The sequence below is a fragment of the Cajanus cajan genome, chromosome 8, assembly GCF_000230855.2.
Source record: "Cajanus cajan strain Asha chromosome 8, NIPB_CcT2T_4, whole genome shotgun sequence".
NCBI lineage: Eukaryota > Viridiplantae > Streptophyta > Magnoliopsida > Fabales > Fabaceae > Cajanus > Cajanus cajan.
The window spans coordinates 11,136,774-11,150,254 of record NC_138524.1 but is presented as its reverse complement, the minus strand read 5'-3'; the positions used below and the strand labels follow the sequence as shown (position 1 = coordinate 11,150,254).

The window sequence follows — 13,481 nt, the reverse complement described above, 5'->3', positions numbered from 1 at the left end:
TAACAACGCTTCTTCTTAATAAAATAAATACCATTTTAATTTTTTTGTCGAAACTTTTTTTAAAAAATAATTTTCTACTTTATTTAAGAAACAACTTCTATCTACTTCTTAAATAATTATTTTTTATGAAAATACTTATTTTTAAGTTCAAATAAATGGACTCTTTATCTACCTTCACACTACATTTTTTATAGATACATTTGTATTAATATTAGACTAATGTTACTATAGACCATATTTTTAATGTAATCTACGGTACACTATTAGATTTATTTCATATACACAATAATATAATGCACTTCTTTATCAAATTTTTTTCTCTCCTTCTTCAAATACAATTTCCTCTATCTCTTCTCCTCCTCCTCATCCCTCACCTTCCTTAGTTCAGAATTAGCTAAATCAAAGACAGAGTGAAGGAAAGGAGGAGGTACTTAGTGGTGGGCAGGGATAGCAAATAAACCTGTATTCATGGGTAATACCCGAACCCGTCCCGACTTTGACGGTACGGGTATATACATACTCGTACCCGTACACGTACCTGTCCCCGATTGAGTTATGTTAAAAAAATTAATATTTTATTATGTATAATTATTTATTATAATGTGCAACATTTATAGTTGTTTAATTATTAAGAAATCTTTTAATTAAAATATGAGATAGAGAAACAATTTAATTATAATTATAATATAATAAAAAAATAATTTAAAAATATTGTGTATTTTTTTTGTAAAAAAATAAATAATTTTTTACGGGGACAGGTATAACCGATACTCGACGGAGATGGGATGTGGACGAAAATTACATACCTGACAGATACAGGTACAAGTAGGGATGGGTTTGAGTCACGGGAATGAGAACGAGTATCATGAAACTCATACTCAATCTGCCCTGTTGCCATTCCTAGTGGTAGGAGAGTTCAATGTCAATGATGGTTTGCAGACCCACCAGTACCCAAATATTAGTCCGTTTAGGATCATACCAAGAAATTGGTTGGACAAAAATGTCAATGGCGTTGGGCTAAGTGCAACCTACCCAGTACCCCCCAGGGCCCAACATGGAAATATTAATTAATTACCAATATAAACAAAAAAAATGATAATCAGGGAGTGCAAGCATAAGGTAAGAAGAAATCTAATGGAAATATTACATTACATTACATTTGATCTCAGTTTGACCCCATTACTTACCCTAAAGAATTTCTTTTTCCTAGTCATTTAATTCTTTTTACCTGACCCAAAAGCATATCTTTGATGGGCTGTTACTCTTTTTTTCTGGCTATTTGGACTTTCGTTTCTTTTTTTTTTTGACCTACCCATAATCGTATATAGCGGGCCATCAAAATTCTAAAGTCGCTTGAATATCTTTGGGGCAGATGCAGATCACCGTAACACTGTTAAGCTGAGTGTTTATGTTATTTAAGAATTTATTAATTCATTAATAATTGATTTTTCAATTGTATTATTGTCTTGGGGGTGCTAGGACTTGCAGGGTTACAGTCATTTTTTGGTTGGTGTATTTATAAAAGATAGGAGGTGTATATATCATCAGCCTCCAGGTAAATGTATGATAACTTAACTACGATTTTTATTGTAATTGTGGTAATTTTTTTTATTTAAACAAATAAAAAAAAATACAATTATTTGGTGATGTTTTTGGGGCCCATTTTCAGGAAAGAAAAACATTAATTTAATCAAAAAATAAAATATAATTTAGTTTGAATCGTTTTGAACAAAATAAAATATAATTTCTTACTGGGCCAAAAAAAAAAGTTGCAGTCATTTGGTGATTTTTTTGGGTCCATTTTCAGAAAATAAAAACATCTAATTTAATCACAAAATAAATTATAATTTAATTTGAATCTCTTTGAATATAAATTTAATTCAATTTTTTTTATAATTTTAATTGGATCAACTACTTTTTCTGTATGTACACCATAAATATCTCGCTAGAAACAATTATGTTCATGAATCTATGGGCAACAAAATTTGTCTTTAATATTTAAAATTGATCAATTACTTCACATATATTACAGTGTTAAACATCTTATACACAATAAATATTAGGAAAAATATCATAAAATATATTTAATATCTCATCACAAATTTGATGGTTCAAATAATAAATAACTAATTCTAAAAAAAATCACTAATTAATATAATTTTAAGTTTTATAAAAACCAAACACATATTGATACATAATTTAATAATGCATATAGAAAATTATTCTTGTTACAGTAAATATAATTTAGATAATAATATTATAAAAAAGAAAATATGTTAAATGAATTGGAATAGTACTTTTATAAATATCCACATATATAAATTAATAATCTTATCTTATAAATATTAAAATAATAAGACGTAATTTAGTTAATAAGACCATGAAAAAGGTAAATCAGTATAGTAATATAAGCATTTACTTATATTTTATTTAATAAACTTCTATCACAATTTTTTATAAATTTTAACTAACATAAAATATGCAAGAAATAAGAAATATAATTATTGAATTACATATTAGATTTGTTTGTCTAAACTTTTTTTTAAAGTATTTCTTTTTAATAAAATAAGCACTTTTTTATTTTTTAATGTGTTTAACTAAACTTAAAATAAACAAAATTATGTTTTTATATATAAAAAAAAAAATCTTATCTATTTGTATTCCAGCAAAAAGTATAGTTATATTATTGGAGTATTTAAGTCTCTCTTCTTTCATTATATTTGTTATTATTTTATATCTAAAACAATAGTTATATTTGTTGTTTCTTATTCTATCTCCTTTTTTTAGTGACCAATCTTACCATGATTTAAAGAAAAAAAATTTAATTCACATATATTTTATTATAATCATAATATGCCACTCTTCCCAAATAAATATCAAGTTAGATAAAATCTTTCGAGGATAAACAATCTCCTAATCTCGAGTTTTTTTCAAAATAAGGAGATTAAATAAAATAAAATTTTCCATAGTAAGATATGAAATTAATTAACCATACACAAACTAATATAAGTGTTCCTTGTAAAATAGTGAAAATTAATACTAGAGTATTAAAGTATTTTTTTGAAAAATTGAATAATTCACCACCTCAACATGATTCTTAAACCATCTCCAAAAATGGTTCTTATAAATAACTTATTAAGATTTTTATTTTACTTTAAATGAAACTTACCATGTCACATCATTCTTAAGCAATTCACACACTATTTTTTTTTATTTATAAATTTTGCTCTAATGATAGAGTCTTATAAGTAATCCAACCTTTTATAGTTTTTTTATTTACACTTCACTTTTTGACAACTTAAAAATTAATGTAATTATTATAATTAAATATTAATTTAATTAAACATAATAAGTAATCTTTTTTTTTACTGGTGGGAATGATTTATGGGAGTAATGTGTTTTAAGTAGCATTGCTTATTTAAGAGTCTTCACTTTTTTTTTTTTAAAAGTAATTTCATATTCCATGTCATCACACTCCAATGGGAGTTGTTAATAAACAAAGTTACTTATTAGAAAAAATACATTTTAAGTACTCTACATTAGAGATGCTCTTAGATCGCTCTATGGTCAATTATAATTTGAGTCGTTTGCAACTTCAATACAATCCTTTAATTATACTATAGTCGATCATTATTTGAGTCATTTATAACCTCACAATCTTAGCACGACTCTTTAATCGTACTAAGGTTAGTTATAATTTGGATTGTTCACAACCTCAACACGACTCACTAATTGTATTAGGGTTAGTTTTAATTCAAGTTGTTCGCAATCTTATCTCAACTCTTTGATTGCGCTAGGATTAGATATAATAAAAAAAATTGCAACCTCAGCATGACTTTTTGATTTCCCATAAATTAAAAAGATTTTATCCTTACTCTTGATTGTGAACTTCACATGTAGATTCAATACAAACATCATAGATAAATATGATCATTTGAGAATGGAATGTAATTGTGTGATGGAGAAAAATTGTAGTAGTGTCTAACAGTATATTTGATGAAGCTCTTTTGAATGCTTAAAATGGTATCATCATGGAGGACAAAGGTGATGGTGACCTGAATGCAAATCTAATACAATTTTTTTTATGAATTCAAAAGGTCATTAGTCACACGGTCAATATTTTAGGAGGGTGACCACCCAAAAGGTTTTACAAAAGTTTACGGTAGGTGTCAAAATATTTTAATTGTAAGTTTCTTAACATCATTAATATCAATACACTAGTGTAAAAATTAGATTTAAAATCGGAGTTTTAAGATCGGTTAACCGATCTTAAAAGTGACACGATGACAATTTTGTAAATAATATGAACACTTTTAAGATCGGTAAAATTTTAACCGATCTTAAAAGTACTTTTAAGATCAATTATTTTATGACCAATTTTAAAATTGCTACTTTTAAAATCGGTTGTTTAAGAACCGATTTTAAAAGTACTACTTTTAAAATCGATTATTTAAGAACTGATTTTGTATGTAGTATACAAAATCGGTTCTTAGATAACCGATTTTAAAAGTATCGTCAGAAACCTTTTATCTTTCTCTCCATTCTCATTCTCTTTGAGTTTTCCCTCCATTCTTTTTTTTACTCTCTCGTTCTCTCATTTAAACTCTCCACCTTTTCATTTTCTTTAAAAGACTACTATATCAAGGTAACATTCTCATGCTCTTCTCGTGTCTCTACTTTCGTTGTTGGTTTATTCTGGCTACTTTTGTTATTGATTTATTTCGGTAAATTTTGAATTTAAGGTTCTGCAAGAAGAACAGCCCGTTCTGGATAGATTTTAACTCATAACTAACTATGCTGGAACGGTCCGTTTCAAACGGTAGTTTTAGGCCTTTTTAACAACCTGGAACGATTTGTTCCAGTTTTGAAACGACCCGTTCCAGTTTTATTTTTTTCGGAGCCAAAACTTTCTAGATCGATTATAAAATAATCGATCTTAAAAGTTAACTTTTAAAATCGATTAAATAATCGAGTTTAAAAGTTTAACTTTTAAAATCGGATAGAGAATCGATTTTAAAAGTTAAAAATAACCAATTTTAAAAACTTATTTTTCTACTAGTAATACATTTAAGATATTATTTGTTATAATACTCATTAAACCTTCACAATTTTATCCTTGAATAAGACATCTCTGTAACATCACCCATAACAAAATAGGTAGCTAAAAAAAAAGAAATACAGATATAACGATTACAATAAGATATAAAAAAAACAAATGCAATGAAAAAGGAGAGTCTTTAAGTGTTTGAATGATGACTATACTTTTTACTAAAACAGTATTTTAAAGAATTAATTTTTAAAATATATTTATTTAAACATACTTATTTTTAAGTTTAAAGAAAGATATATTAATTCTGTGTGCATTGGCCGGGATATTAAACGTGGCTACGCTTAAGAGTGTAAGCTGAATTAAACATGCGATTTATTCGTTTTCCCGAAAAAGTGAAACCTTAAACAGATGCTGCCTACACCTACCAAACCTTTTACAGCTCGTCCCACTCCCAAAGCCATGTTCCTGTCTCTGTACGATGCTCCCCTCTTCTGTCTACATTCAATGAACCTTCTCACTTCCCTCTTCTCTTTATTTCTAACTTTTTAGTATTTTCGGACCATATATCAATATTTAAGCTTTAAACCCTAAACTCTTTTTTGAAGAGGAGCGGCCAGGCCCAAACCCTTTGTATTATCCCTACGTACAAATAAACCTGGCTGCTCCTCCTTCACCCACTTCATCTTTTATATCTCACCTAATGGTACGTTTCTATAATTCATGCCCTTATATTTCATATAACCTATGCTTCACCTTTTCATATATGCAAACCTTACTTCACTTTCTTCATTCATATCTAATAGTGCAAGAGTGTTAATTAGTATTGATCTAGGAGCCAAAATTATACTTGGTATAACAGAAAAAATAACAAGATCTAAAGTTGCAAGCAACTTTTTATAAGACATTAATTCATAGAATGATGTAGAAATATTTTTTTATCAAGAGCTCCTACAATTCTTTCTTCTTACAGCTATACATCACTGAAAGGTAGTTCTTGACGGCAACATTAGCTTCTTGTCCTTGATCTATTGGATCAAAGTTCAGTGTCCTCAAGATTTTCAGACACAAGCTTAAGCTACCACAGACAGAGAACCAAGTAGCAGTTGCTTTCAGGTACTTTTATATATATATGCTCTTTTTCTAAATGAATATTCTTCTTCATATGCTAAATTAGGTTCGAATTGGATGGGTGATCGATATTAAACTGACTTCGAGGATGTTTTTATTCTCCTATATATATATATATGTCTCTTCATTCGTTAATCGTTATTTGTAAAATGATAATAAAACTTTCCCTTTTTAATTTTTTTAATAAATAATTATGGGTCTGTTAAAAACTTTGTGGTTGTGGCGAGTTATTACTTTGTAATCTATGTTGGAAATTAAGTAATAAAGAAGTAAACAAATAAAGAGATCGATTTTTTCCATGTTTGATGGGTTAATTATAAAATATTTAACAACAAAAATCACATCACAAAGATGCTTGCTGCACCACTGGCAGGGGCAGGTCTTGGATTTTGTGTAAGGAAAGGTCATTGGCATATGGCCTATGGCTAGTGTTGTTTTCACGGTTTGATTCTTTTCAAGTCCTAAAGACCGTTTGATGATCATAAATTAGCCAATAGAAAAACGTACTTTGATTTGGGAAGGGATTATAATAATTTTCTTTGGCTAGAGTACAATGTAGCTGAAAGTCTGAAAGCTTTAATTAATTTGTATTATTAAAGCCCCACAAATTAACTAATCAATCTCCTAAAAAAACTAATTAATCAACCACAAAAACTACACATATTTGTTTTTTAATTGTGGATTTTTAGCCCCTTTTTGTCTCTTGCTTCCTCTACTGACAAACTTTTCTTCTTAAAAAAATAACTAATCAACCACAAAAACTATACATTTTTTTAACCAAATTTTGACGAAACATGATGCATAGAAATTGGAAATTAAAGTTTCAATCTCCAATTACTTGATGCCAAATTGCCAACTGTAGATGGATCCTCCAATGCTGCTAGCTTATTGACTATGACACGTTAGACGACAGATCATCGTCTTTAATTTATATTATATAACTTAATTGTATCGTGAAGGGGTTCTTAACTGGTTAGAATAATCATACGAACGCGATCATATAAATAATTTTAATCAGACACTTTCTGAAATTTACTGGAGTAATAAAATTTTCTTGTTTTTTCATATGATGAATCTTACTTATGATTTTATAATTTTTAATAAATTTTAATCATAAAAAAGCATGTTAAAAAAATATGTCGATGACATTTATATATCTATTAATAAGCGTTAATATTTACGATATACTTTCTAACATATTTTTTTAAATATTTTTATTATTAATTAAAATTTATTAAAACTTATAAGATTATGAATAGAGTTATAAGAACTAAAACCTACAAAATTTTGCATTTTGTAATGAAATTCAAATAATAATTAAGAGAATCTACAAAAGTGTTTTACAAAATGTATTGTTGAACTTTTTTTTTTCTTCAATCGTGTCTATAATCTACTTACTTACTTATTCACTCACACAGTCACACGTACATATACATAAACAATGGAAGATGAAAACTAGTACAAAAATATATATACTTCTTCTCGTCCTTAATTTTTATGAGACTCGAATTAAAAGTGTCTTGATTCTTTTTTATAAAAATCAATATACAATGTTTCTTGTATTATTTTATTTTTTTGCAAAATATATCTTTACTTAAAGTCATTTTTCTTACTTTAATTAGTAGTTACAATGATGGTAATATGATTTGGACCTAAAACCTTATTTCAAGATATTGACTATAGTGATATATCAATATCTTATATTGGATCTTACGCATATTATTTTAATCCTTTACTTTAATAATAGTTAGTAAAGTAAGAATATCATAATATTAGAGATAATTTTGAGAAAAAAGTTTAACAAATTTAATTTAACCAACTCTTATAATCTTAGTGAATCTTATTAAAAAAAGTGGAAGGAGCATGCAAATTCATAAGAATTTCAAGTGGCTTAAATTTAGTCAAAATCTATTTTAATATCTTTTCTAGGTGAATGATTTCATACCACTTTGATTGGTTAATTTTAAAATCGCATGTATTCATGGAATAGTCCTCTTACTAAATAGACTCCCTCCAAAAACAAATGGGAAGTTTGCTCTTAAACCACTAAATGGTTGTCTTAGAATAATATTATAAGACCACATGTTATTTGTTTTGAATACAAATATTGACCGGACTCTGACCACAAGTTATTCATACATAGTATTTTTATGAATGCCTTGATATATAAAAATAATTTCATTAATTATTGCTTAGAAACGAATTTGAAGAAACCAGTGCTAATGCCGTTTGTCAATAATTAATTTGGAGCAGGAAATACAAAAACGGGTTTATTTAAGATGAAGATGTAAATATATTTAGAAGCCATGAGTTAGATCAATGGTGGCCTCATGAAAAGCAACAAAGTTGAATGCGAGAAAAGGCAGAACTACTGGCAGTGGTGCTTCCTGCAACAATTGATTGAGGCCTTCTCCAATTTTCTGACTCATAAATATGTTCCGATTGCATGGTGCTATCCATGCAGTAGACAGATCCTTCCACTTGAAGAACTACTAAGCAACAACGTGGCACCGTAGAGGGTATACAGTCTATTTGAATACAAATTTAAAAGTCTTGTTTTGAATTTTTCTAATGAAAAAAACTCTCAATTTTCAATAGAAAAATTCTCAAAAATTCTTCTAAAGTTGTATTCAATCTGACTCATCATATTATAATTATGCATCAATGTACCCTCTTGCATGATCTCAGGCCCTCGATGTAATATTTTTACTCCATGGCAGTTTTCTACATGTGTGCTTCATTTAGATCCTGTGTTCTTGTACCTGCCGAAGAGAGTTCCCCTTGGATACTTCAAAACCTGTCACTGTTTTAATCGTTTACTAAATATATAGCTTTGTTTGTAGCAGTAATTAAGTCTAAGCTTTTGCACTCTATGGATGTAATGTAATAGTACTCCTGAGTTTTTATTCCCCGTTGCTGTTTGCAGCATATATTGTATTAACTTAGTGTGTTCACCTAACTTATATAAAGAAATAGTGAGAGTTTGGTGAGGTGAACTTCAAATTTCCGAGTAATTGATAATCGCTAAATATGCATTTATATTTTATTTAATTTAAATAATCATTAAGTTATATTGTATTTTTAAATTTTATTTTCATTACAAAATATTTAGTCAAGAAATAATTTTAATGTTAGTTCAATTGTTTAAATATAGGTATTTTTGTTTTATGTTTTTCTTGGTTGAAATGGATCACAAAAAAGAATAATTTAAAAGTTACAAGTTTCAAAGGATAAATTTCACTTCAAGTTGTATAGAATTGTCTTCCAAGCGAAAAGAATTCGTTCTAATTAAGTGATTGAAAACAAAGGACAATACTAAACATATTAACTTGATTATTCAAAGCGAGTAATATGAGCGTTCTAAGCATCTAGAGCTAACATGAAAATCATAAAAAATTATTATAAAATTAGAGTTTCTATAGATCTTTGTATTAATTTATATTATAATATATTTTCTTTAATACAATTCTAAATATTAGAAAAGTTTTTGTGATATCAATTTAAGAATCATTGAGTGCTCAAAGATTCATTTAAAGCTATAATTTTTAGTCATGAACGGTTAAGTTTCCTGTTATTGATGATGAGGATTGAGGTAACTACTTAAACTATGTAATTTTTTTCTATTTTTAATTTAATAAATGTATTATTCAATTAAATTTTTTTTTGCTCTTAATATATATTTATTTTGATTTGACCACCCAATACATGATTTATTAAAATTAATTAAGGCTAGGAAACTCTTTTAAAATTATGATCAAGGAGAAAATACTAATAACATTTATTATCAAGGAATTGGGATATATAAATCTCATTAGTTGACTTTTAATCCATGATCTTATGTAGAATTGTTTAATAAAAATCACCAAAAAATTAATATTTTTCTTAAGCAATGTAAAAAAAAATTTATCTAAAAAATTAGAGTTTAAATACATATATAAGTGGTTGGATTAATTACTTTGATGAAAAATTTATATCATTTTGCATAAGGAAAGCTAACAAATCAATCTCCAATTATTTTTATTATATATTAATTTCATCCATTGTATTGTTTTCTTTAAATTTGTGCAATTAAATATTTTTTTACGTAATTTAATTTTATCACTTTTTAATTTACGTATATAATATCTAATTACATTAAATAATTATATACATAAGTCTCTATATATTGATAATTTGAAGAAAAAAAATTATCTTTTTTATTACTACATCAGTTACTATGCTTGTCAAATATATATCGGTACTAATATCATACTATAAATTATATGGTTTTGACATTTCATTACAACATGCTGTTTACCTCCCATGTTTCCCCTTTGTGATTTGGATCAGGTTTGTAGATGAAATTTCAGCTACAGATGATTTCAACCATTCAAAATATATATTTATATATGTTTATATATACTTTTATTTAACCTTTATTTCACCTCCACATGAAATGAAATCTTGATTTTTCACCATACAAACAAAAACTAAGATTATCTACATTTTCTTTTTCTTTCCAAGACACAATAAATTTCACGTTTCAATGCTACGGAGTCACTCATTTCATAAATCTAATTCATACAATAAGCTAACCTACGCCTGGATTATCTATGAAAGAAGAACATTACCAGTTGCAAAAAGTTACAGCAAAGTTTCCCTACCAACAACAGTCTTTGAAAGGAGCAGACATCAGACTGATTAAATAAAACATAGAATAAGCTAAACTAATTCAAGCTTTCTTCTGCTTGATTGGTGACATAAACTTAACCCTGTAGATAAAAGCAGCCAAACTAGCCCCTACAAAAGGGCATATCCAATAGACATAAAACTGCTCCCAAGTGTTGTGCCTGTTGTTCACAAAGGCCCATCCAAAGGCATTGGCAGGGTTCATGGCAGGCCCAGTGAAGCCAGCACCAGGAATAGCCAAAGCCACAGTAGCCACAGAGAGCAAATAAACTTTCAAAAAAGGGTTCTTAGGACCCCTAAGCATGACAAAGAGTATAGCCAAGTTATGAGTGAAAGTCAACACTCCTTCTGCTACAGCACCAGTGTGCAAGTCCACCTTCAAGAAAGGACCCTTCAGCATGTCCTTGTACTGAGGTGGCACCACCATGAGGAGAGCCTTGGCACCAACAGCACCACCAGCAGCCTGAGCAGGGAACCTCACAGCCATGGATGCAAGAGATGAGTCTGGCCTCAACCCTGCAGTGTAGAAGGAAACACTTGTTGAAGGGTTGAAGCTAGCACCACCTAAGACCCTCCCAATGAAGCTTATGGTGAGGACATAGAGGGTGTTTAGGATGGTTGTTATGAAGAGGCCTAAAAGTGAAAAGGGTTGGAGACCAAGGAGAAGTGCCACCTCAGTGGCTACGATCCTCAAAGTTGAGATGATGAAAACCCATATGGATGTCAAAGTTGCATCTCCAATGGCACCCTTTATCACCCCCATGTTCTTCTTTTCTTTTGAGCTTATTTCTTTTTATTCTTTCTCTCTTGGTCCCTTTAACTTGGAGTTGGAACTCACACACAAAACACACTCGGATAATAGTGTTAATGAGAATTAAGAAAGTGAGGAGAGAGAAGAAGATTCTGTGATGCAAGAAAAGCTCCCCTATACTTTGTCTATAGTGATGAGCCAAAATCAATTCGGACACACTAATTTGTGATGCAAAAAAGCTACCTATCATTTGTCTAGAGTGATGAGTCAAAAATAATTCAGACATCAATTAGCTGGGGTTTTTTTGGCGGGTCCTTTCTGTCCTTTGTGGGGATCTTGTACTATAATTCAAATAAAACATGTTTGCTTCAGGTTACTCTTATTGAGAGTTGCTATTTTTTTTTATACTCATTCAATAATATGAAAAAAAGCTAATCTCATTCATGTGATTATTACTTAGTTGATTTTTTTTTCATAAGACAAGATCGAGAACATAATATCCCGCTTAATAAATTGTCCGTGTCAACTTTTGAGCTAGAATCGAAAAATGCTTCTAAGACACCCATATAAGACAAAAACATCCCAAACAAAACTATTAATTTTGTTCTCTTTCCTCAAGTGTACTGCATGAAAAAATTGAGGTAAAAGAATAATTAAAAATAATAATAAATAGGCATTACTTGGGTGTCTCTTAAAATTTGGGTGTCAAAAAAATAGAACTAGTTAGAATTACTATTGTTTTATCAGTATTTTAAGTATTTTCTCTTTCATGTTATTTTAATTATTTTTTATTATATCATTTTTTTTCCTTCCACTCATACACTCTAACACATTGTTTATTTTCAACATTGAGCAAAAAGAAAAAGAGAAGAAAGAAGTGGAAAGATTTTATTTTTATATTATTTGGTTAGGAAAGAAAATAATATGTAGAGAGAAAAAAAAATGAGTGTGAGACCTGCTTAAAAAATAAATTTTCATTTTTCATATGAAAATAAATTTGAAAAAGAGGAGAGAATTTTGTATAAAATTGCAAAATTAACTTTATATTATAATTATACAATTATTACTATATTATAGGATTGAAATTTTAGAAGAAAAATGGGAAAATGTTTATTTTCATTAAATATACAATTTAACATGAAATTTATTTTTGGTATGATAATATTTTTTGTTTTTAAAAATATTTTCTATGTATTTATACATTAAGGGTAAATATGTCTTTAATTACAAGAAAATTTTATTTTTCTTCTTCACCTTTCTGTATAATCAAACAGTTGATTATAACCCAAACTCTAATTTTTTATTCGCATGCTCTGTAAAGTCTTTTCATGTGTCAAGTCTTATTAATTTAGAGACTTCATTCATCTTTTAGACTTAAACTATACATTCAATCTGTCTCTATTCGTCTAATAATTCATATATATTTGTGTTTGTGTATTCTTGTTTCTTTCTTGTTTTAAAACTAAATACAAACTAATGAAAAAAATTAACTTTTCTTTTCTTTTTACTACTTTTCTTTTATTTCTTTCTAGTCAAACACTTTAAAGTTCTTTCTATTTTTTTATTCATTTTCTCTTCTTTCGTAATTCTTTATATGCTACTTCTCTAATTATTTGAAGAAAATCATAACACTTGTTTGATTGGTACATGGAAAAGACAGTGCAACAGAATAAGAAAGAGAGGATTGTACATTTTAATTTCCTTTCAAAATCTTTTTCTTTTTTAATAGGCAGAAAAGAAAAAAAGAAAAACGGGTGAGTCTCTCGCCTGGATTATTAGACAAATAAACAACATATTATCTTATTTTTAAAGAGGAGAAAAATGAAAAATATTATTATACAAATAAACATTTATCTTATTTTTATCTACATATTTATCTCATGC

At 28.1% G+C, this 13,481-nt stretch overlaps 1 protein-coding gene and 1 long non-coding RNA gene across 2 annotated transcripts; one reads left to right on the top strand and one right to left on the bottom strand.

Moving 5' to 3' along the window:
* Positions 1-5,592: 5,592 nt before the first annotated feature.
* On the top strand, positions 5,593-9,089 carry LOC109814225 (uncharacterized). Its single transcript, XR_002241058.3, has 3 exons — positions 5,593-5,753; positions 6,021-6,163; positions 8,432-9,089. It is a non-coding gene; the product is annotated as an uncharacterized LOC109814225 (long non-coding RNA).
* A 1,573-nt stretch (positions 9,090-10,662) lies between these two features.
* Positions 10,663-11,789, bottom strand: LOC109814252 (aquaporin SIP1-1). Its single transcript, XM_020378630.3, has one exon. The coding sequence runs from the start codon at positions 11,607-11,609 to the stop codon at positions 10,890-10,892; it is 720 nt and encodes a 239-aa protein (XP_020234219.1). The 5' UTR covers positions 11,610-11,789; the 3' UTR covers positions 10,663-10,889.
* Between the last annotated feature and the right edge of the window lie 1,692 nt (positions 11,790-13,481).